Source organism: Manis pentadactyla, chromosome 13, assembly GCF_030020395.1.
Source record: "Manis pentadactyla isolate mManPen7 chromosome 13, mManPen7.hap1, whole genome shotgun sequence".
In the NCBI taxonomy this organism is placed as follows: domain Eukaryota; kingdom Metazoa; phylum Chordata; class Mammalia; order Pholidota; family Manidae; genus Manis; species Manis pentadactyla.
The window spans coordinates 51,350,715-51,377,306 of NC_080031.1; the positions used below are offsets into that span (position 1 = coordinate 51,350,715).

General features: G+C 36.2%; 1 protein-coding gene across 1 annotated transcript; it reads right to left on the reverse strand.

The window, feature by feature from the left end:
• Window positions 1–23,846: 23,846 nt before the first annotated feature.
• LOC118919987 (olfactory receptor 14C36-like) lies at window positions 23,847–24,779 on the reverse strand. The gene has a single exon (XM_036900415.2). It carries the CDS (start codon window positions 24,777–24,779, stop codon window positions 23,847–23,849), a length of 933 nt encoding a protein of 310 aa, XP_036756310.2.
• Window positions 24,780–26,592: the final 1,813 nt, after the last annotated feature.

The window sequence follows — 26,592 nt, forward strand, 5'->3', positions numbered from 1 at the left end:
CCAGTTGCTATGAAAGAACCTCAGGTGGGACTGGGATGAAACATGTGCAGCTGCTTTTACTGTTACTAAGCAAACAGTCAAGGCCATACAGGCGTTGAGTGTAATGAACTCATCAAGGCCCTGTGAGCTAGATGTTCATGTAAGCGAAGATGGTTATGGATGGGGACATTGGCAGTGGTTTGAACAGACATGCCAACCCACTGAATTCCTGTCACAATTATGGGAAGTAGCGGAGTTCCAGTACACATTGATAGAGAAGCAACTGGCTGCTGTGTACCACACATTGTTGGCTACAGAGCCCATTAGTGGAACAGCTCTGACCAAGGTAATAACCACCTATCCCATCCCAGGTGCACTGGCTAGAAGGAAAGCCTGCCTCTGATATAGCCCAATGGTTCCATCAGCATTTGTTGCACATGTGGGATGAGTGCAAGACTGGACTCAAAGGCCAGAGAGTGGCATGGCACAGATGCCTACACTGGCCAAATGGGTTGTGTATTTACAAAAATATAGCATTATCTCTACTATCCCCTTAAGTGAAGAAATCTAATGCTTATTTGGGCCAGTGACATATACCAGTGGAAAGCAGGAAGAACTTGCTTTTGAGCCATTGGTAGCTGAGAGTCCTTATCAGGAAGGAAAAGCCCCTATACTTGAAGATGCTTGGTACACAGATGCCTATAGTCATGGGCATCCCCCAAATGGAGAGCTGTGGCTTTCCATCCTAAGACTGAAACAATATGAACAGAGCATGGTGAGGGGAAGAGCAGCCAATGGGATGAGATACAGGCAATATGGCTCATGATCACCCAGGAGCCCTCCTCTATAGTTGTCTGAACTGCTGGCTGGGCCATCTATTGGGGCTTGACCCTGTGGCTACCGACATGGTACCGTGCCAACTGGATGGTTGGTCACCGGCCCCTTTGAGGGGCAAGAGTTGTGGCAAGACTTATGGGCCTCTAGTCAGACTAAGACTGTTACTGTATATCATGTGACCAGACATTTCCTTTGGCATCCCCAGGGAATGGTGAAGCAGACACATTGGCCCATGTGCAATGGCTAGAAGGATAGCCTGCCTCTGATGTGGCCCAGTGGCTACACCAGCATTTGTTGAACACAGGGAAAAAGACAATGTGGGCTGTAGCCCATGAGTGGGGCTTGCCGTTGACCTTTGAAGAAGTCAGCCAAGCCCAGAAAGAGTGCCTTGTGAAGCAGACACATTGTTCCAGATGCAAGTATTCCAACTACAAGTACAAACCAAGGAAGAATTACTGAAGCCGAGGTTTGGCCACCAGAATAATATCTTGTTGCCAGCACCAACTGCAGTAAACCCTTGAGACTCCATTGAGTGGACATGGTCTTGGACATTTCAACACATGGACCAGTGAAGGCTGGCCCTCCTGGCACCTTGGGGACAATGCGTGGAAGCTGTCCTCCTGTGTATTTCTGGAATAACAGCAGAGTGACCCCCAAAGATCACAGTAGTATATCCTGAACTGCCAGAAGGTAGGAGCATCTTACCGGGGAGTTTTGTTTTATCATTATGGCCAGTGCATGCACCTCCACTAGTACTATATATAGACCCTTCAGTTACTCCCATGGGGAGAGGAGTAAAAATATGGTATACTAGACCTGAACAGGAACCCTTTCCTGCCACTATCCTATCACAGGACTGGTCTCTTGCATGCATCCTACCTGATGGACAAGATTTTCCTATGTTGGTGTCATTAAAACACATGTCTTATTGCCCATAAGGTCTTTGTGGGTTAGGCACACACCCTAGCAAAGAAACTGCTACTTGCTGGGGTGCATGGAGCCCCTATCCATACCACTACTAAGTGTGAGTCATGAACTCATTTGAGGAGAACTGGTTTGAATACAGCTGGAGTAACCTCCTCAGGCTTGAGGATTATTATAATTTTATTTACCTGTTTCAAAAATTTGTTGTTTCATGATTTTTGTTGTTATATGTATGTTGTTATCTTCTGTTGCTGTTGTGGAATATGGTGACAGTGCTCCAGCTTTCTTGCACAGGGACCATTGTGGAAGATTGAGAGCATGTAGATTGTGAGGCAAGAATCCTGGAGGGCTGGAGTGTGGGGAAAATGGAAGTTCCTGTGGCCAGGATCCTCACTGAACCTAAACTACTCGATGATGTAACTGGCCTGCTGCTAGGCTACTGCTTCCACACCTGCAGGTGATAAGCTATTACTGCGTCACTATATGAAGAGCTCTGCCCAGTGCTCTGGGCAGAGACAGATACGGAGGAGGATCACAGACCTGCAGACCATTGGATGCAGATGTTCCATTGTCATTTTTTGCTATCATTGGGTCCATAGTGAACTTGTTCCACAAATGGCTGAAACCCATTGGCAAGACACTATTCTAAAAACAAGTAAAAAAACATCCAGACCAAAAAATCAACAATGCCTCTTGGATTCTGAAGAATGGTAAGGATGTGGGGCAAGTCAATACTGCCATTGCAGGAGAGGCAGGCAGGTGAACGCCCGCATGGTGGCACACCAGAGCAGAGACTCTGCAGCAGCCACTGCACGGGAACCAGAGCTGGAACTGGAAAGCTGGGACTGCAGTTGACAGATTGCAGGAGGCTCAGTACTGACATCTAAGAGTGTTAAAACTCCAGGGGACCTAACATTTTATGAGATTTACCTTTAGCCACTTAGCCATGTTCCCACAGTAAATATCACAGAAGAACCCTCTCTTGATTTCAGCACAGGGCCACAAAAAGGAATCATTTTGAAATATGCCAAATTTACTCATTTTTAACAAGGTCTGTCCCTGGAAAACTAATTATTTTAATCGTTTTTAACCTGCTGGGGTTCTATAGGAGCCTAACTGACCTGGGGAAAGGAATGCCCCAAGTCTAGTCCATTCTAGCCATCTCATCTAAGAGGAGAGAGAAAAAAATGTATAAACACTTGTGAAGTTCATACTCCAAGGCCCAGCTCACTAAAGGCTGAAACCTCATCACAGGACTATTGGATTCACCCCTTGGCCAACAACTCACCATCACCAAAACCCTACTTACAGCAGCTCCTTTTACACAACACATATACGTCCAGCAATCAAGAAAACATTACAAAGCTTATCAAAATGCAAAAATCACAATTTGAAGAGACAGAACAAGATAACAGACTTAGCAGGAATGTTGGAATTATGAGACTAGGAAATTAAAACACTACAATTAAAATGTTAATGGTTTTAACAAACAATCTGAATAACAAATAGACTATATAAGCAGAGATCAAAATCTTAGGAAATACCCCCAAAATACTAAAGATACAAAATACTGTAACAGAGAGTAAGAATGCCTTTGATGGGCTTTTTAATAGACTGGAAATGAAGGAGGAAATAATCTCTGTGCCAGAGGCTATAGCAATAGAATCTCAGCAATCAGTAGAGAAAATAACAAAGACTGAAGTAGCAACAGCTTATACAAATACAGTAAAACAACTACAAAAGATATAATGTATGCATAACAGGAATACCAGGAAAAGAAGGAAATGAAAGAACAGAAGAAATATTTGGGTATTTCCACATTTTGCTGAATATTTCCATACATTGGGATCAGACACAAAACTATAGATCCAGGAAGCTAAGAACACAAAAAAATATATATGCTAAAAAAGTCTGCATGTAGGCACATCATTTTCAATTTACTGAAAAAGAAACATAAAGGAAACAAATTTTCTTCCAGGGAGGAATGCATGTTTCTAAATACATGTTTCCTTTTATTTCAACTATAAAATAGAAAACTCCATAGTACAAAATGTTACCTTTTTAGTTCATGATATTTTTTTAAGTTACATACATTGATATATTTTAATTAAAATATAGTTACATACAATATTAAATTGGTTTTAAATAGACAAATATTTATATTTAACATTTACATACATTATTAACATTTACATACATTATTAAATCCTCACCCCACCTAATGTAATTACTATTTTTAAACATAGATATTACAGAACTATTGACTATGTATGCTGTACATTCATTCCCAGGATGAATTTATATTATGATTAAGATTTTGTGCTTCTTTATCCCCTACACCTATCTTGCCAACTCACTCAATCCCTCCCTCATGGTAACCACCAGTCATTTCTCCTTGTCTATAGGTCTACCACTGTTTTGTTCATTTTGTGTCATTTTTGTTTTATGTTGAGTGAAATTATCCAGGTGAAGAAAGACAAAATCTCACATGATTTCACTTATATGTGGAATTTAAAAACTATATATTTTTTGAGTTAGACCCATGGCTTTATTAGATGTGAGCAAAAGTAAAAGCCCTTCTGCCATATATTCTCAGGCACTGTACATCCAGGCATCCTGCAGCCCTAGAGTTAGTTCACACTCTTTTAATCCTAATTTTTCTCACCTCAAAAAAGAAATTATAATTATGTGTTGTGATTAAGGTATTAGATACCACTATGATGATAATCATATTGTAATACATGAATGTATCAAATCAATAGGTGGTGCACTTTAAATTTACAAAGTGTTCTATGCCAATTACATCTCAATTAAAAAATCCTGAAAGAACAAGAGGGAAAATAAACCTCATCTTTAGAGGAACAAAGGTAATAATTACATCTGACTTCACTTCAGAAACCATGTAAGCAAGAAGAGAATTGAGTGAAATATTTAAAGTACTGAGAGAGGAGGGAGCCAAGATGGAGGCATGAGTAGAGCAGCGGAAATCTCCTCCCAAAATCACATATATTTATGAAAATATAACAAAGACAACTCTTCCTAGAACAGAGACCAGAGGACACAGGACAACATCCAGACCACATCCATACCTGCAAGAACCCAGCACCTCATGAAGGGGGTAAGATACAAACTCCAGCCTGGCGGGACCCGAGCGCTCCTCCCCCCAGCTCCTGGCAGGAGGAGAGGAATCTGAACGGGGAGGGAGAGGGAGCCCAGGACTCCTGAACACCAAGCCCCAGCCATCCGCACCAGAGCGCAGACACAGTGCATGCGTAGGGTCCTGGATACTAGGGAAACAGGGCAGCAAGACCGGTGAGCTGGTCCCTGAGGCCAGCGACACACAAAAAAGAAAAGTGAGCAGCTATTTTTTTTTAAAATTAAATAATTATTTATTTATTTATTTTCATTTTTTTTTGGCGAGTGCTTTTTGGAAGACATAGGGACAGGGACCCCAAAACCAGATGAAAGCATCCCGGGACACTTAGTCCACAGGCAGGGAATCTGGGGTTTCTGGGCACTCTAACTCCCTGGGCAGCAGGGAGCACTGAGGCCCCTCATTGAGAAAATAGCCTCCCAGCCACTCCCCCGCCAACGCAATTCCACAATTTTGGAGTAGCAGCCCGAGCCAGGCCACTCCCACAGCAACAGCGGACATAAACTTCATAGCAGCTGGGCAGGAATCAGAAGCCCTGCCTGCACGCAGTTGCCCAGCACAAGCCACTAGAGGTCGCTGTTCTCCCAGGAGAGGAAGGCCACAATCCAATAGGAAGGGAAGCTCTTCCAGCCGGCACTCGTCCCAGCTCTGCAAACTATTACTAACACCATGAAAAGGCAAAATTACAGGCAAACCAAGATCACAGAGAAAACACCAGAGAAGGAGACAGTCCTAACCAGTCTTCCAGAAAAAGTATTCAAAATAAAAATCATAAACATGCGGACAGAGATGCAGAGAAATATGCAAGAGCTAAGGGATGAAGTCCAGAAGGAGATCACAGATGCCAGAAAGGATATTATAGAAGTGAAACAAACTCTGGAAGGTTTTATAAGCAGAATGCATAAGATGCAAGAGGCCACTGATGGAATAGAAACCAGAGAACAGGAATGCATAGAAGCGGACATAGAGAGAGATAAAAGGATCTCCAGGAATGAAACAATATTAAGAGAACTGTGTGACCAATCCAAAAGGAACAATATCTGTATTATAGGGGTCCCAGAAGAAGAAGAAGAGAGAAAGGGATAGAAAGTGTCTTTGAAGAAATAGTTGCTGAAAACGTCCCCAAACTGGGGGAGGAAATAATCGAACAGACCACGGAAATACACAGAACCCCCAACAGAAAGGACCCAAGGAGGACAACACCAAGACACATAATAATTAAAATGGCAAAGATCAAGGACAAGGAAAGAGTTTTCAAGGTAGCTAGAGAGAAAAAGGTCACCTATAATGGAAAACCCATCAGACTATCATCAGACATCTCAACAGAAACCTTACAGGCGAGAAGAGAATGGCATGATATATTTAATGCAATGAAACAGAAGGGCCTTGAACCAAGGATACTGTATCCACCACGATGGTCATTTAAATATGATGGAGGGATTAAACAATTCCCAGACAAGCAAAAGTTGAGGGAATTTGCTTCCCACAAACCACCTCTACAGGACATCTTACAGGGACTTCTCTAGATGGGAGCACTCCTAAAAAGAGCACAGAAAAAAACACCCAAAATATGAAGAATGGAGGAGGAGGAATAAGAAGGGACAGAAGAAAAGAATCTCCAGACAGTGTATATAACAGCTCAATAAGCGAGCTAAGTTAGGCAATAAGATACTAAAGAGGATAATCTTGAACCTTTGGTAACCACGAATTTAAAGCCTGCAATGGCAATAAGTACATATCTTTAAATAGTCACCCTAAATGTAAATGGACTGAATGCACCAATCAAAAGACACAGAGTAATAGAATGGATAAAAAAGCAAGACCCATCTATGTGCTGCTTACAAGAAACTCACCTCAAACCGAAAGACATGCACAGACTAAAAGTCAAGAGATGGAAAAACATATTTCAGGCAAACAACAGCGAGAAGAAAGCAGGAGTTGCAGTACTAATATCAGACAAAATAGACTTCAAAACAAAGAAAGTAACAAGAGATAAAGAAGGACACTACATAATGACAAAGGGCTCAGTCCAACAAGAGGATATAACCATTCTAAATATATATGCACCCAACATAGGAGCACCAGCATATGTGAAACAAATACTAACAGAACTAAAGGGGGAAATAGACTGCAATGCATTCATTTTAGGAGACTTCAACATGCCACTCACACCAAAGGATAGATCCACAGGGCAGAAAATAAGTAAGGACACGGAGGCACTAAACAACACACTAGAACACATCGACCTAATAGACATCTATAGAACTCTACATCCAAAAGCAACAGCATATACATTCTTCTCAAGTACACATGGAACATTCTCCATAATAGACCACATACTAGCCCACAAAAAGAGCCTCAGTAAATTCCAAAATATTGAAATTCTACCAACCAACTTTTCAGAGCACAAAGGTATATAACTAGAAATAAATCCTATAAAGAAAACAGAAAGGCTCACAAACAAATAGAGTCTTAACAACATGCTCCTAAATAATCAATGGATCAACGAACAAATTAAAATAGAGACAAAGGAATATATGGACACAAATGATAACAACAACACAAAGCCCCAACTTCTGTGGGACGCAGCGAAAGCAGTCTTAAGAGGAAAGTATATAGTGATCCAGGCACACTTGAAGAAGGAAGAACAATCCGAAATGAATAGTCTAACATCATAATTATAGAAACTGGGAAAAGAAGAACAAATGAGGCCTAAAGTCAGCAGAAGGAGGGAAATAATATTGATCAGAGAAGAAATAAACAAAATTGAGAAGAATAAAACAATAGCAAAAATCAATGAAACCAAGAGCGGGTACTTTGAGAAAATAACCAAATTGATAAGCCTTTAGCCAAACTTATTAAGAGAAAAAGAGAATCAACACAAATCAACAGAATCAGAAATGAGAACAGAAAAATCACGACAGACTCCACAGAAATACAAAGATTTATTAAAGACTACTATGAAAACCTATATGCCAACAAGCTGGAAAACCTAGAAGAAATGGACAACTTCCTAGAAAAATGCAACCTTCCAAGACTGACCAAGGAAGAAACACAAAAGATAAACAAACCAATTCTGAGTAAAGAAATTGAAACGGTAATCAAAAATCTACCCAAGAACAAAGCCCCCGTGCCGGATGGATTTACCTCGGAATTTTATCAGACACTCAGAGAAGACATAATACCCATTCTCCTTAAAGTTTTACGAAAAATAGAAGAGGAGGGAGTACTCCCAAACTCAGTCCATGAAGCCAACATCACCCTAATACCAAAACCAGGCAAAGACCCCACCAAAAAAGAAAAATTACAGACCAATATCCCTGATGAATGTAGATGCAAAGACACTCAACAAAATATTAGCAAACCAAATTCAAAAGTACATCAAAAGGTTCATGCACCATGACCAAGTGGGATTCATCCCGGGGATGCAAGGATGGTACAACATTAGAAAATCCATCAACATCATCCACCACATCAACAGAAAGAAGGACAAAAACCACATGATCATCTACATAGATGCTGAAAAAGCATTCGACAAAATTCAACATCCATTCATGATAAAAACTCTCAGCAAAATGGGTACAGAGGGCAAGTACCTCAACATAATAAAGGCCATATATGATAAACTCACAGCCAACATTATACTGAACAATGAGAAGCTGAAAGCTTTTCCTCTGAGATCGGGAACAAGACAGGGATGCCCACTCTCCCCACTGTTATTTAACATAGTACTGGAGGTCCTAGCCATGGTAATTAGACAAAACAAAGAAATACAAGGAATCCAGAATGGTAAAGAAGAAGTGAAACTGTCACTATTTGCAGATGACATGACATGGTACATAAAAAATCCTAAAGACTCCACTCCAAAACTAATAGAACTGATATCGGAATACAGCAAATTTGCAGGATACAAAATTAACACACAGATATCTGTGGCTTTCCTATACACTAAAAATGAACCAATGGAAAGAGAAATCAGGAAAACACCTCCATTCACAATCTCATCAAAAAGAATAAAATACCTAGGAATAAACCTAAGCAAAGTAGTGAAAGACCTATACCCTGAAAAATACAAGACACTCTTAAGAGAAATTAAAGGGGACACAAACACATGGAAACTCATCCCAATGCTCTTCGCTAGGAAGAATTAACATAGTCAAAAAAGGCCATCCTGCCCAAAGCAATATAAAGATTTGATGCAATCCCTATAAAATTACCAGCAACATTCTTCAATGAGCTGTAAAAAATAGTTCAAAAGTTCATATGGAAACAGCAAAGTCCCCGAATAGCCAAAGCAATCCTGAGAAAAGAATAAAGTGGGGGGATCTCACTCCCCAACTTCAGGCGCTACTACAAAGCCATAATAATCAAGACAATTTGGTACTGGCACTAGAACAGAACCACAGACCAGTGGAACAGATTAAAGACTCCAGACCTTAACCCAAACATATATGGTCAATTAATATTTGATAAAGTAGCCATGGACATACAATGGGGAAATGACAGTCTCTTCAACAGATGGTGCTGGCAAAAATGGACAGCTACATGTAAGAGGAAGAAACTGGTCCATTGTCTAACCCCATACACAAAAGTAAATTCGAAATGGATCAAAGACCCGAATGTAAGTTATGAAACCATAAAACTCTTAGAAAAAAACTTAGGCAAAAATCTCTTAGACATAAACATGAGTGACTTCTTCTTGAACATGTCTCCCCGGGCAAGGAATGCAAAAACAAAAATGAACAAGTGGGACTATATCAAGCTGAAAAGCTTCTGTACAGCAAAAGACACCTTCAATAGAACAAAAATGTACCCTACAGTATGGGAGAATATATTTGTAAATGACAGATCCGATAAAGGCTTGACATAGAAAATATATAAAGAGCTCACCCACCTCAACAAACAAAAAACAAACAATCCAATTAGAATATGGGCAGAGAAACTGAAAAGACAGTTCTCCAAAAAAGAAATTCAGATGGCCAACAGACACATGAAAAGATGCTCCACATCACTAATTATCAGAGAAATGCAAATTAAAACCACAATGAGATATCACTTCACACCAGTAAGGATGGCTACCATCGAAAAGACAAACAACAACAAATGTTGGTGAGGTTGTGGAGAAAGGGGAACCCTCCTACACTGCTGGTGGGAATGTAAACTAGTTCAACCAATGTGGAAAGCAGTATGGAGGTTCCTCAAAATGCTCAAAATAGACTTACCATTTGACCCAGGAATTCCACTTCTAGGAATTTACCCTAAGAATGCACCACTCTAGTTTAAAAAGGACAGATGCACCCCGATATTTATCACTGCGCTGTATACAATAGCCAAGATATGGAAGCAACCTAAATTTCCATCAGTAGATGAATGGATAAAGAAGATGTGGTACATATACACAAAGGAATATTACGCAGCCTTTAGAAGAAAAGAAATCCTACCATTTGCAACAACATGGATGGAGCTAGAGGGTATTATGCTCAGTGAAATAAGCCAAGCAGAGAAAGATGAATCCCAAATGATTTTACTCATCCGTGAAGTATAAGAACAAAGGAAAAACTGAAAGAACAAAACAGCAGCAGAATCACAGAACCCAAGAATGGACTAACAGTTACCAAAGGGAAAGGGACTGGGGAGGATGGGTGGGTAGGGAGGGATAAGGGGGGGAAGAAGAAAGGGGTATTATGATTAGCATGCATAATATGGGGGGTGTGAGAAAGGGGAGGGCTGTACAACACAAAGAAGACAAGTAGTGATTCTATAACATTTTGCTATGCTGATGGACAGTGACCTTAATGGGTTTTGTGGGTGGGACTTGGTGTAGGTGAGAGCCTAGTAAACATAATATTCTTCATGTAATTGTAGATTAATGATAACAAAAAAAGAGAGAAAGAAAAGTGGGATTACTCCCTGATAGGGTAAAACTAACTGTAAATCAACGATTAATGCATGCTTTACATATCCTTAATTTTGGCTTTTTTAAGGGTGTCAGATGATCAGCTATGGAAGTACATTTTTCTGATAATATTCCTTTCTGTTAAAAAATAAGCAGTTCCTGTGTGGTGATCTCCAATAGGTTCTTCACAATGGTATAAAGGTCATGTCAACATGTGGGCAAAGGGTTTGTTTGTGTTTATACAGAGGATCAAACCCTAATTTGACTACCCAGAAAACGAATTAAGTTACGACATGAAGAAGAACTTCCAACATCAACATCCTTTGGAAGAGTCATTCCAGAAGATGATCATCAAAAAACTTCAACAAATACCCTGGTGCTGTTGCAGTTGTAGCTGCATTCATCCCACTGGTTCCTGGACTTGCCACTGGAATGAAGAAGGAGATATCTAAGCTGGCCTGTGCATATAGTAGAACAACAAATTTGACTGGATCTATACTGTCAGAACTCAACCAAGAATTAGGAGAAGTGCAAGTTGCAGCACTCCAAAATCGTGTGACTATAGACTATCTACTGTTAAAAGAACACATGGGATGTGAACAGTTCCCAGGAATGTGTTGCTTTAATTTGTCTGATTTTTCTAAAACTTTTCAAATTCAGTTAGACAATATCCATCATATCATTGATAAGCTTTCACAAATGCCTAGGGTACCTAACTGGTTTTCTTGATTTCACTGGATATGGCCGGTAATTGTAGGTCTGCTTTTGTTATGTAGCTGTATTCCTATTAGGTTAATGTGTGTACAGAATTTAATTAGTAGTTTGTTAAAACCTATACATGCTTATGTTACTCTAAGAGAGGATATGTCAAAGAAATAATCAATCTTCCCATGTACTCTTCCATCTGCTACTTCTATAGTTTTTCTTCTTCTTTCCTAATTACAACACTTTAGTAGAATTCGTGCCTCATATCGAAAATTACCAAGTATCAAATTTCTTCCAAGTTGTAAAGATACCTCAAGACAAATGCTGGGCATAGAAGCCACAGGGCATAAATCTGCAAAGAAGTAAAAAGCTAACCTGTTCAAACAATATTGCTTCTCTCCCACTTACCAACTTTACATTTCCCTGTATATCCCCGGAAGATGACTGGTTAGTCAGAGACGGGTAAGATTCCTCAAGGGAGGAACAACCTGAGACAGGCACAGTCGCAGGGGGGCCATCAGGTGAGAAATTGAGGATCAACAGAGTTGAGGCTTAGAACCTCAACCCCCTGTTTTGAGAGAAATCTTCTGCATCCGTGGATGTTTTGTTGCCCTTGTCTAGCTTGGCTTAATACTTAGTCTATAGGCACAGAACTGATCATCTACATTTGCCCTCTTACAACACTAAATTATGCTTTCTACATTTATCTTGCATCTACCTACCACTTCAGAATTTTATTTAAAAAAATTATAATAATAAGGGAGAAATGTGGGATTCACATATGAGTCAAGTATAAAAATCAAACTAATAATCATATCTGACTTGATTGTTTATAGTTTGTGATGCGTGATCAAAACTGAAAGTTTCTGTGATATGACTGCCCTTGCACTGTTCACCATGTAAGAACATATTCAATATGTAAGAACTTGTTCACCATGTAAGAACTTGTTCATTATGCTTCAGAAGATTGGAGACTGTTGAGAATTAGGTTTGGGGTTGATTAATTATTGTGCATTGAGTTCCCTATACAGAATTTTATTGTTGTTAACAAGCATTTGATCAATAAATATGAGAGATGCCCTCTCAAAAAAAAAAAGACTAATTATTTTGACACTGTGCCTATTTGAGAGTTAACTGATTAGATACAGTATTTTATGAACATATATGCTGTCTGCAAAATATTATTGCACAGCATTTGCTGTAAAATTGTACCGATCATATCTCCTCCTATGTAAGTATGCATTTATTATATACATTTAATTATAGATATGCATGTGTGGCTAGTAATTTTTGAACTATGATATAATTTAAACTAATGACAATAAAAAATAAAAATAACAACTCTAAAATGCATTTAATACGAGTTCTGTGTATGTGCACAAATGACACACCAGTAATGCACAATCTAACTTAGAGGTGGATTCCTTAATAACATCAGCTGTTTTACCCTAACAACTTATAAAGCTCATTTTGAAATATTTGCTCAAATAAAGTGGCATAAAAATTGTGTACACATAATATATCATCACAAAATATAAAGCAAAACTCAAAAAAATTATAGAGAAAAGAAAATATACTTCCTTAACTAATTTAATATATGGCTTACAAAAACTAATAGAGAAAACCAATTTAAGAAAGGATAGGAATAAGATAAGATTAAGCAATATCATTTACCAATTTGCAGATTATAACTTTTTTTAAGGTAAGTTTGATAAACCCTCTTATGAAGGTTTCACATGAAAAAACAATGTGGTTACTACATTCACCCACATTATCAAGTCCCCACCCATACACCAATGCAGTTACTGTCCATCAGAGCAGCAAGTTGCCAGAGATCTACCATGTCCCTTCTCTGTGATGCACTGTTCTCCCCATGATCCCCCACACCATGTGTACTAAACATACTATCCTTCAGTCTCCTTCTCCCACCCTCCCCACCTGCCCTCCCACACCCCTCCCCTTTGGTAACCACTAGTTCATTCTTGGAGTCTCTGAGTCTGCTGCCATTTTGTTCCTTCAGTTTTGCCTCATTGTTATACTCCACAAATGAGGGAAATCATTTGGCATTTGTCTTTCTCCACCTGGCTTATTTCACTGAGCATAATGTCCTCCAGCTCCAATCATGTTGTTACAAATGGTAGTATTTGTTCCTTCCTTTGACTGAATTAGTATTCCATTGTGTATATGTACATCTTCTTTATCCATTCATCTACTGATGGACACTTAGGTTGCTTCCATATCTTGGTTATTGTAAAAACTGCTGTGATAAACATAGGGGTGCATATGTCTTTCTGAATCTGAGAAGTTGTATTCTTTGGATAAATTCTTAAGAGTGGGATTTCTGGGTCAAATGGTATTTCTATTTCAGTTTTTTGAGGAAACTCCATATTGTTTTCCAAAATGGTTGAACTAGCTTACATTCCCACCAACAGTCCAACAGTGTAGGAGGGTTCCCCTTTCTCCACATCCTTGCCAGCATTTGTTGTTCTTAGTCTTTTCGATGCTGGCCTTCCTTACTAGTGTGAGGTGATATCTCATTGTGGTTTTAATTTGCATTTCCCTGATGATTAGTGATGTGGAGCATCTTTTCATGTGTCTGTTGGCCATCTGAATTTCTCCATTGGAGAACTGTCTCTTCATATCGTCTGCCCATTTGTTAATTGGGTTATTTGCTTTTTGATTGTTGAGGCATGTAAGTTCTTTCTATATTTTGGATGTTAATCCCTTGTTGGATATGTCATTTACGAATATATTCTCCCATACTGTAGGATGCCTTTTTGTTCTGTTCATGATGTCCTTTGCCGTACAGAAACTTTTTAGTTTGATGTAGTCCCGTGAGTTCATTTTTGCTTTTGTTTCCCTTGCTTGAGAAGATGTGTTCAGGAAGGAGTTGCTCATGCTTATATTCAGGAGATGTTTGCCTGTGTTGTCTTCTAAGAGTTTTATGTTTTCATGACTTCCATTCAGGTCTTTGATCCATTTTGAGTTTACTTTTGTATATGGGGTTAAACAATAATCCAGTTTCATTCTCTTGCCTGCAGCTGTCAGTTTTGTAAACACCAGCTGTTAAAGAGGCTTTCATTTCCCCATTTTATGTCCATGGCTCCTTTATCATATATTAGTTGACCATATATGATTGGTCAACTAATATATGATATATTTATATATATTTATATCAGAGTTCACTACTCTGTTCCATTGGCTATGGGTCTGTTCTTGTGCCAGTACCAAATTGTCTTGATTAGTGTGACTTTGTACTAGGGCTTGAAGTTGGGGAGCATAATGCCCCCAACTTTATTCTTCCTTCTCAGGATTGCTTTGGCTATTTGAAGTCTTTTGTGGTTCTATATGAATTTTAGGATGATTTTCTCTAGTTTGTTAAAGAATGCTATTGCCATTTTGATAGGAATTGCATTGAATCTATTGATTGCTTTAGACAGGATGGCCATTTTGAGAATATTAATTCTTCCTATCCATGAGCACGGGATGTGTTTCCATTTATTGGTATCTTCTTTAATTTATCTCATGAGTGTCTTGTAGTTTTCAGAGTATAGTTCTTTCACTTCCTTGTTTAGGTTTATACCTAGGTATTTTATTCTTTTTGATGGAATTGTGAATGGAATTGTTTTCCTGATTTCTCTCTCTGCTAGTTCATTTTTAGTGTATAGGAATGCCACAGATTTCTGTGTATTAATTTTGTATCCTGCAACTTTGCTGAATTCAGATATTAGATCTAGTAGTTTGGGAGTGGATTCTTTAGGGATTTTTATGTAAAATATCATGTCATCTGCAAACAGGGACAGTTTAACTTCTTCCTTGCCAATCTGGATGCTTTTATTTCTTTGTATTGTCTGATTGCCATGACTAGGACCTCCAGTACTATGTTGAATAGAAGTAGGGAGAGTGGGCATCCTTGTCTTGTTCCCAATCTTAAAGGAAAAGCTTTCAGCTTCTCACTGTTAAGTATAATGTTGGCTGTGGGTTTGTCATATATGGCCTTTATTATGTTGAGGTACTTGCCCTCTGTACCCATTTTGTTGAGAGTTTTTATCATGAATGGATGTTGAATTTTGTCAAATGCTTTTTCAGCATCTATGGAGATGATGATATGGTTTTTGTCCTTTTTGTTGATGTGGTGGATGATGTTGATGGATTTCTGAATGTTGTACCATCCTTGCATCCCTGGTATAAATTCAACTTGATCATGATGGAAGATCTTTTTGAAGTATTTTTGAATTTGGTTTGCTAATATTTTGTTGAGTATTTTTGCATCTATGTTCATCAGGGATATTGGTCTCTAATTTTCTTTTTTTGTGGTTTCTTTGACTGGTTTTGGTATTAAAGTGATCCTGGCCTCATAGAATGAGTTTGGAAGTCCCTCCTTTTCCATTTTTTGGAAAACTTTAAAGAGAATGGATATTAGGTCTTCACTAAATATTTGGTAAAATTCAGTGGTGTAGCCATCTGATCCAGCGGTTTTGTTCTTAGGTAGGTTTTTGATTACCAATTCAATTTCATTGCTGGTAATTGGTCTGTTCAGAGTTTCTGTTTCTTCCTTGGTCAGCCTTGGAAGGTTGTATTTTATAGAAAGTTGTCCATTTCTTCTAGGTCATCCAGTTTGTTAGCATATAATTTTTCATAGTTTTCTCTAATAATTCTTTTTATTTCTGTGGTATCTGTAGTGTATTTTCCTTTCTCATTTCTGATTCTGTTTATGTGTGTACACTCTCTCTTTTCTTGGTAAGTCTGGCTAGGGGTTTATCTATTTTGTTTATTTTCTTGAAGAACCAGCTCTTGTTCTCATTGATTCTTTCCATTGTTTTATTCTTCACAATTTTATTTATTTCTGCTCTAATCTTTATTATGTCCCACCTTCTACTGACTTTGGGCCTCATTTGTTGTTCTTTCTCTAGTTTCATTAATTGTGAGTTTAGACTGCTTATATGGGATTGTTCCCTTTCATCATATACAAAAGTAAATTTGAAATGGATCAAAGACCTGAATATAAGACAGAAAACCATAAAACTTAGAAGAAAACATAGGCAAAAATCTCTTAAACATAAATATGAGTAATATTTTCCTGGAAACATCTCCTTGGGCAAGGGAAAAAAATGAACAAGTGGGACTACATCAAACTTAAAATTTCTGTTCAGCAAAGGACACCATCAGCAGAATAAAAAGGTAACCTACAATATATATTTGTTAATGAGAATATATATGTAAATGGTTTATCTGATAAGGGGTTAATATCCAAGGTATACATAGAGCTCATATGTCTTAACACTAAAAAGGCAAAAATCCTCATTAAAAAATGGGCAGAGGACCTGAATAGACTTTTCTCCAAAGAAGACATACAAATGGCCAACAAGCACATGAAAAGATGCTCCACATCATTAATCATCAGGAAATGCAAATCAAAACCACAATGAGATATCAACTCACACCAGTCAGAATGGCCACTATTCAAAACACAAGAAATAACAAATGTTGGTAAGCATGTGGTGAAATGGGAACCTTTCTACACTGTTGGTGGGAATGTCAGTTGGTGTAGCCACTGTGGAAAGCAGTATGGAGGTTCCTCAAAAAATTAAATATAAAAATACCATTTGAACTAGCAACTCCATCTTTTGGAATTTGCCCAAAGAAAATAAACTCATTGTCATAAATGGCCATTTTCACGTTGAGGTAAGTTCTGGTATAGCCATTCTGTTGAAACTTTTATCATGAATAGATATTCAATTTTGTCTAATGCTTTTTCAGCATCTATTGAGATAATCATATGGGATTTATCTTTCCTTTTGTCAAGGTAGTGTGTGATACTGTACCATATTTTTTTCCTTGGGATATATCCCACATGGTCATGATGGATGATCCTTTTGACATATTTTTTAATTTGTTTCCCTAAAATTTTTTTGAGGATTTTCACATCTATGTTTATGAGGGATATTGTTCTATAATTTTCTTTCTTTTTTTGTAGTCTGTCTGGTTTTAGTATTGGAGTGATATAGGCCTCATAGAATGAGTTTGGAAATATTTCCTCCTCTTCTATTTATTGGTATACTTTAAGAAGGTTGGGTATTTGCTTTTCTTTAAAAGTTGCTAGAATTCAGCTGTGAAGCCTTCTGGACCTGGCATTTGTTTGTTGGGAGCTTTTTATTACAAATTCAACTGGTCTGTTCAGATTTTCCTGGGTCAGTCTAGGAAAATTGTATTTTTCCAAAAAATTGTCCATTTCTCCTGGTTATCTAATTTATTAGCATATCAATTTTCCTAGAATTCTATAATACTTCTTTGTGTTTCTGTCCTCTGTAAGGTCTACTTTTTCATTTCTGATTTTATTTGTGTCCACTCTTTTTTCTTGTTTTTGTGTTTTTTTAATATATATATTTGGCTCGGGGTATGTTTATTTTGATTATCTTATCAAAATACCAGCTCTTTGTCTAACTGATTTTTTCTATGATTTTCATCTTATTTTGTTTATTTCTGCTCTGATCTTTATTATGTCACTCTTTATGTTAACTTTGGGTTTCACTTGTTTTTCTTTTTTCTAGTTTCTTTGGTTGTGAGCTTACATTATTTATTTGGGATTGTTCTTGTTTCTTGAGACAATCCTATATTGTGTACTTTCTGTTAGAATCACTTTTGAGGCATTCCACATATTTGAACTGCTGTGCTTTTATTTTCATCTGTGTCCATGTATTGTTTCTTCTTTGATTTGTTCATTGATTATTTAGAAGCATGTCTTTTTTGCCTTAATGTGTTTTGGGGTTGTGTGTATGTGTGTGATTTATTTCTAGTTTCATACTATTGCATTCTGGAAAGATGCTTGAATAGAATTTCAATCATTTAGAATCTACTGAGGCGCTCTTTTTATGCCCTAATATGTGATATTTCCTGGAGGATGTTCTTTGTGCCTTGAGAAAAATGTGTATCTGAATTATTATCATTGTTAAGATTGATTTTCCAGCAGTTCAGACATTACACTTTGTTTTTGAGTTTGAATTTAAGCTATGTTAGTCAAGCTCAGGTGAGCATTTTATCTAGGGCCAATATTTCTCCACTTCTGAAGCAATGTTCTTTTGATGTTTATCAATTTCTCCTTGGATTTTGACGGGTTTTTTAGCTTCATAGGAACGTAAACTATTCCCACCCCTTTGTGAATTTCACAGTGTTTCTTCTAATGGTTTCCATGGTTTCTTCCAATAATTTAGCACTTTCCTCTAAGACATATGGGTGGGTCATTTCTTAGCTAAAGAATTAAGAGGCAACATTTTAAGTATTTTAAGTTTCCTGTGTGTGCATTGTCCTCCTTTACATTATCCTTCTTTAAGAAATCTAGCTACATTGACTACTGCAGTCAATCAGTTCTACTTCCTTAACAAGATTTATACATGAATTCCCTCAGTGCAAAATCACATGGAAACCCTTTGCAAAGAGTTAGTTAGAACCTTGTTGGACATGCCTAATTTGTTTCCACTCTATTTTAGATTACTATTTTTTGTCACTCAATGGCCCTCTGTTGAAAACTGTGTTAAATATATTTTAGTTGACTTAGAATATAATGTATTAAAAAATCAACTAAATTAATATTGAAGATCTTATTTGTATTACTCAACTATTCACAAATGGGACATTCACCAATCTACAAGTAAATAGGAGCTCTGAGGAACTGTACAAAATAAAATATATTTATAGACAGAAGGGAGTAGGATCAAGGAACTTATATTAGGCAAAACAGTGGATTGGTTCTTTCAATGTATGATCCCTTTAGGGAATTTCAGGAGCTGTCAGGAAGATTGCCTAACTAGTTATAATCAGGCAATTCCTGATTGACTGTTTTAGATTCCATTTCTTAGAAAGCCAAAACTGCAAATAAGTTAGTCTTGGTTTGGTGATGTGGGACTTACCATGAGTGACTCCATTTTGGTACTTTTATCTTATTTTTAACAGAGGGGGAAAATCCAGTGCCTGTTAACCCCAACTAGTTGCCAAATGAGATTTGGATTGCTTTAAGACGTTTTATTTTCATGAGATTTCATAGGTATAGTTTGATATTTCTACATCCAAATTTATATATCTGTGCTGTGTATGGGAGCATGTTCAAATAGTTATTAATATCCTTTAGGAGTTTTGGGAATGTATCACTATAGCTCTCTTCTGTTTCATTTTAAAAATTTACAGCAACTTTACATTTACAATAAAAATTTATAAGAAGGTATAGAGATTTTCCATATACTGCATGCCTTCATACATGCTTAGCTTCCCCCATTATCAACATTACTCATCTCAATGTTTCATAGTTTTACCAATTATGAATCTACATTGGTTCATTCCAATATCCCAAATTCCAATATTACTTTAGAGTTTTCTCTTGCTGTTGTATATTCTTAATATTTGGACTATAGTATAATGAATTATATCCATAATTATAACATCACATATTGTTTTCATTGTCCTAAGAGTCTTCTATGTTCTATTTATCTGTCTATATTCTCCCACCTATGACAAACTAATATTTTTATTATCATCATGGTTTTTCCATTTACAGAGTATCATGTAGTTTGTAGTCTTTTCATATTAGCTTCTTCTTGTTAGTAATATTCCTTTGAGATTATTACATGTCTCTTCATGTCTTGATCATTTTGTGTTAACATTGAGTCATATTCCCTTGTATGGATGTGCCATAGTTTTTGTGTTCATTCACCCATTGTAATACATACTGATTGCTTTCAAATTTTGCAATTATTAATAAAGCTGCCATAAACATCATGTCCAAGCTTTTGTTTTTATATTCATTATCAACTCTTTCAGTAAATACCATGGAACGTGATAGATGTATCTTATGGTAAGAGCATGTTTATTTTCATAAGAAATTGCCAAACTGCTTTCCCAAGTAGTTGTACCATGTATTTCTATCAGGAATATATGAGAGTTCCTATTCCTCTACATCTTCAACATTATTTGGAGTTGGCAATGTTCTAGATTGTGGCCATTCTAATAGATGTGTGGTGGAATCTCATCATTTAAAATTGCATTTTAGCCATTTCATATGAATAATAACATCTATTATGCTTATCTGATGTTTCTATACCTTCTTTGGTAGGCTGTTTTTGGCCCCTTTTTAAAAAAATGTATTGTTTAATTTTATTGTTGAGTTTCAACAGTTCTGTGTGTATTTTTAAAACTTTTTAATCAGAAATATATTTTAAAATATTTTCTTACATTATATGGCTTACTTTCTAATTCTCTTGAAGTGACTTTCACAGAGAATTTTTTAATGTTAATGAAGTCTGGATAATCAATTAATTATTTCTGGGTTGTGTCTTTAGTGTTTTACTTAGAAAGGAATCAGTACATCAAGGTCATCTCATTTTCTATGTTTTCATGTAGCAGTTTTAGAATTCTGTACTTTGAACTTATGTCTATGGTATACTTTGAGGTAGTTGTTTGTAAAAGGTGTATCAACCTATATTTATTTACTTATTTATAGTTTGCATGTGATGTATAATTTTTGCAGGACCATTTATTGAAGACGCAATTTTTACTGTGGATTTCCTTTGTTCTTTCATCAAATATCAGATAGCTGTACCTATTGGGATGTATTTCTGGGGCCTCATTTATTCCATGGTTCTATTTGCCCATTCTTCCACCAATACTGCACTGCCTTAATTATTAATTTTATAGTAGTCTTGATGTTAGGTAGCACCACATCTTCAAATTTGTTCTCCTTTTATATTGTTACTAATTTTTGGTCTTTTACTGTCCACATGAACAGTAAAAGTAGTTTGTCAATATCCAAAATTAAAAAAAAACATGTGCTAGAATTTGGATAGAGAGTGCTTTGAATCTATAGATCAAATTGGGAAGAACTGACATCAAATTGGAACAATATTGAGTCTATTAAAAATTTATAATTATTAATTTATTAATATTCTTTTTGCTTCCATACTTCTCAGTTCACTTATTTTGTCTCCCATATGTCCAATATGCTTTAAATGAACTATTTCAATATTTTTTTCAGCTGTGGTCTTTTAGTCTATTATTTTACATATATTCTACTTCTATGGTAAAAGTGAAAAATCTCTATCATTTTGGTGCAACATTGTCTATAATATAAGAATAATAATTTATTTTAATACATATGTCTTTTAAGTATAATATCATATTACTTTAATATTTCTTTTTCCTTTTTGTTTATTTTATCAAACGAACTTCACTATTTACATGACCATGTATGACTGGTGATTTGTTTTATTGAATTTAAATATATTGCACACAAAAAAAACCCCAGAAAGTTAAAATATCCAGATAGTATTTTCTTTCTTTTCAGGCCCATTTTTCCATTCATTACAAGCTGATAGAGAGAGTAGAGATCATTGTAAGAAGATACACAACTGAGCAGAGGATGAGTTCCAGTACTTGTAATAATAAATCTAACTCTAACATGTATCACTGCTATATATGGACCTGCAGGTAAAAAGGATTTTCTAGTTTGTCTAATGGTACTACTCTTGTCTGAGCTAAATTTCCAACATTTTATCTTCAATCCAGTGAGTCTACCAAAGTGCATACTTTGGAAACTTTAATAAATTCTTCGCCTTGCATCCTGAATAGCTTTAAAATATTCATATACCTTTAAGAGAAGTCAAGCTGTGTGTCTATTTGAGTTCCTGGCTTACCTTTCTTTCCATTATGTGTCCTTTAAACTTAAAAATCAAAAAGGAAATACCCTTTGATATTGTGAATGCTTTGTCTTTTCTGAATTCTTATAATGTTGCTCTGTATTGACAAAATTTCATTTCTTAGCCACTTGACCTTTTCCCAATACCAACAACAGAGAATATGACTGTGAAATGTGAGTCGACACTTAGACTATTTTATTTACTCATGTTGATTCTCCATGATTAGGAACTATTTGGCTTTGTTTCCTCATGGTGAAACAAATAAACTAAATGTATATAACTCAACTTCAGAGTCTAATTTTGTCTTTGTGGGATTGTCTGAGACACACACACAAATGAACTTGTTTTATCTAACATAATGATTCATAATGAATTGAGACATTGTAATTTATCCAAGGGGGTGGCTGGTTAACATAGGCACCCTAAATAATTCATTTTTGTACTCAATGTCTCTGAATTGTCTCTATCAGCTATCCATGCAATAAATTATTTCATTGCCAAATGTACTTTTGACTGGTGAATTTTATATATATTTATTAAGTGACCCATTTTTAAGATATTAGTTTTTTTCCTATGCAATGAAATGATTGGTTCACCTTATTCTAATATTTAATGCATTAAAGAATAAAACTCAATTACAATATTGACATTTTTTGCATCACTTATGATTGCATATGCATAGCTTTTAAAATATTTTATGGGTTGTATCAAAATTTCTTAGCTAAGTTATTCCTTCTGGGTGCCAGAGTGGTTTGAATTAATGAGGCAAAGTGTACAGCAGTTTGTAAAATAAAAATGTAGGGAAGACTAAGTTTTACATTAATGATGAGAAAATCATTACAAAGATTTTGGGTACAGATACAGAATTATAGTATGCAAAATAAATTAAGCTTTGGGCCATCTTTGCAGAATTGGGAGATGGCATGAGACTTAGAAAATTGTATAATAATTAACAAATATGGCAAGAGGAAGAAGGAACATTGACCTCTGCCCCTGTAGCAAGGTTTAACCCCTCAAAATGGGTGGTTCACCGTGGAGGAATATCATATCTATAAACAGCAGAGAAGGTAAATGATAATTTCTATGAATAAGTATGAAGCAATTTTTCACTCCTATAAATAGGGAGATTAAAATCACAGATTTCTAAGTTTTCCTTTTGTGTTCATATTCTTCTCAGTTTCTAATTATATCACTTATTAGTTTCCATTCAATATATATCATTAACTATGATTTTTCTAAAGATTTAATTGTAATTTCCCAATACATGAATTCCTATAATTAAGGAACATATTAAAGTCTTATATTAAATTTCACTGAATAAATTCAGATAATAGAGCCTATAGTTTATATCCATATTTGATTTAAGAATTCCTCTGAAGCATTATGATATTGTTAATATTTGTTGAATCCTAAACATTAATCTAAAATGAACCTATTCATTATCATTGATCATATCCAATCATTAAAGCAGAAAGTGGACAAATTTTATTTCATACAGGATAAATTGAAAGAGCAATATAAAACAAAATTGAATTTCCATAAAACAATTGTATAACCTTCCTCCGAGCTGCTTTGGAGTGTAGCCTCGTATGTGAGACACAATCAGACAGTTGCTCCACAGGCATATGTGGCTCATTCAGTGACCCTGGGGTGGACTTGAAATGTGACTTTATTGTTTTCCAGAAACAAAATTTGTTAGTACTTTTCTTACAGCATCCTTGACCTGTTTGTTTCTAAGACTGTAAATGATGGGATTCAAGAATGGAGGGACTATGGTGTAAAATGAAGACAGAATCATGTCCTGGATGGTTTCAGATGCTACGGAAGGCTTCAGGTACACATAGGTGATGGTGATGAGGAAGACAGACACCACCAGGATGTGAGGGACACACGTGGAAAAGGCCTTGCCTCGCTCTCTGGTTGGAAACTTCCGCACAGTGGAAAATATGTGAAAGTATGACATGGTGATAAAAAAAAAGCAGCCACCACAAAACACAATGTCAGAGACAATAAGTAAGAGGATATTGTTGAAGGTGTCAGAACAGGAGATACTCAGCAGAGGAGGAATGTCACAGAAGAACTGATAAATCACGTTGGACCGACAGAAGGACAGGTGGAATGTGTTACCTGTGTGCACAGCTGCATAGATGAAGCCACTGAGCAGGGAGAAGAGTGTTGCCCAGACACAGAATCTTTGGTTCATGATGACTCGGTAGAGGAGGGGCTGGCAGATGGCCACATAGCGGTCACGGGCCATGATGGTGAGGAACAGAAGCTCCACACATGCACAATAAATGAGCAGGAAGAGCTGAGTTGCACATCCAGCCAGTGAAATGGCCCTGTTTCCAGTGAGGGAGTTGACACAGGCATTGGGGACAGTGACAGAAATAAAGCACATGTCTAAGATGGACATGTTCCTGAGGAAAAAGTACATGGGTGTGTGAAGGTTTTGGTCTAGTGTGGTGGCAGAGACGATGAGGAGATTCCCTAGCAGGGTGGCCAAGTACATCAGAAGGAACAACATGGGTTGTAGGAACCTTATTTCTCCCTTATCAACAAATCCCATGAGGAGAAACTCAGTCACCATGGTGGAATTGGTCATTTTCTGAAAGTGATGTCTGATCTGGAAAACAAAAAGAATAAACAATGAAATACATTATTTATAAACACATTTCACAAAATACTTTAAATGTGTTCCCTTCCATTGTATCAAGTTGGCCTTTGTGTAAAGGAAATGTCCATCATTATTAGGCTTTCAGTATGCTCAGTTTATTTCAACTATTGAGTAGTCATGTGGCAAATAGTTTATATATATACCTAGTTTGTATATTACTTTGACATAAAAGAGAATGAAACCTTTCCATTTGCAATTACATGGATGGTGCTGGAGGTTAGTATGCTAAGTAAAATAAGTCAAAAAGAGAAAGACAAGTACTATGTAATAATTTCACTTATATGTGGAATATAACAAAACCAAGAAATAGATGATCCAAACAGAAGCACACCCATACATACGGAGAACAAACGTGGTTTATGGGAGAGATGGAGATGAGGGTGGGTAAAATAGGTGAAACAATTAAGAGGCACACACTTTCACTTATAGACACATGGATGTCTTTATAGCAGAGGGATTATAGCCAATAACATTTCAATAATTTGTAATTACTAAATATTAACTAGATTTATCATGGTGTTAAGTAGACCATTTCATAGTATGTTAAAAATATCATACCACTATTTTGCAAACCTGAAACTAATATAACATTGCATTTCAATGTTCAATAAAAATGAGGAGACACATCAACATGAAAAATAAACCCATAATTTTGCAATTTACCACTAAATATATTTATAATAGCCATAAAAATAGATTTTAAGATACTTGGTTATCTACTAACATTATTCTCAATGCCTATATTTTTACTCAGAAATAACTCTGAAAAGGTTTACACAATTTATCTGCCACCTCAAATTAATAAATTCTATACACATCTAAAATAATAAAACACCTACCTGTGAGAAGTACAAACTAAGGTCTTAATCATTTAACCTTTTTTTTTTATTAATTACTTAAAATAATTCAAGAACTATTCAAAGCACTGAGGTTTTATTAGAAGAAGAAAAGATTTGTTTTTTTAGGTGCCTTATGAGGGTGAATATAACACACAAAAACACTTTGTCTCTTTGGCATTTATAAGTATTTAAAAACCATATATTTGTGTTTTTTTCTTATTTGTGTTTAGTAAGTATTGAAAAATTCAAAATAAACATGGGTCCTAAGAAAAAACAGCAGACAATATGTAATACTTCCTACCTTTCAAAATGATTACATGGAATGTTAAGATACATATTTAAAAACTTCAAGGTGTCATAGAACTACAGAGACATTTGTTTTCTGCAATAAGTAGCATTTAATATTTGTATTTCTAACAAAGTTGGGAAATTGTCCACTACTCTGTATTGATTGAACTTTATTGATGAACTTTTTTGCTTGTGTAACAAAAATACCATGTGATAATTTATTTCATTTATTTTTCATTCATCTCATAAAAATACTTGTAGATTAGTGAGCTTGAAGCAGAAGTGAGATATAAGAACCAGATATGAGATAAATATGTATAAGAAATCATACTATTCTTAGCTCAGACCTCAGCTCACTTAAACAAAAAAAAAGTAATTTTGATTTCCTCCAATTTTGAGTCTCATTAACTTATTTTTCAATAATATAATCATAAAAATGTAGACTGAACTAAACTCAACTGGGATATAAAGCTTGTGAATCCTTCAAAGTAAACTTGCAGTTGAAAAAAAAAGATGGAGTTGTAAAGTAAAAAAGTGATTTAGTATGAATGAGAGATACATAGATGTAAAATAAAATAGAGTCCCTCAGTTTGAGGGATATTTGAGAAATATGA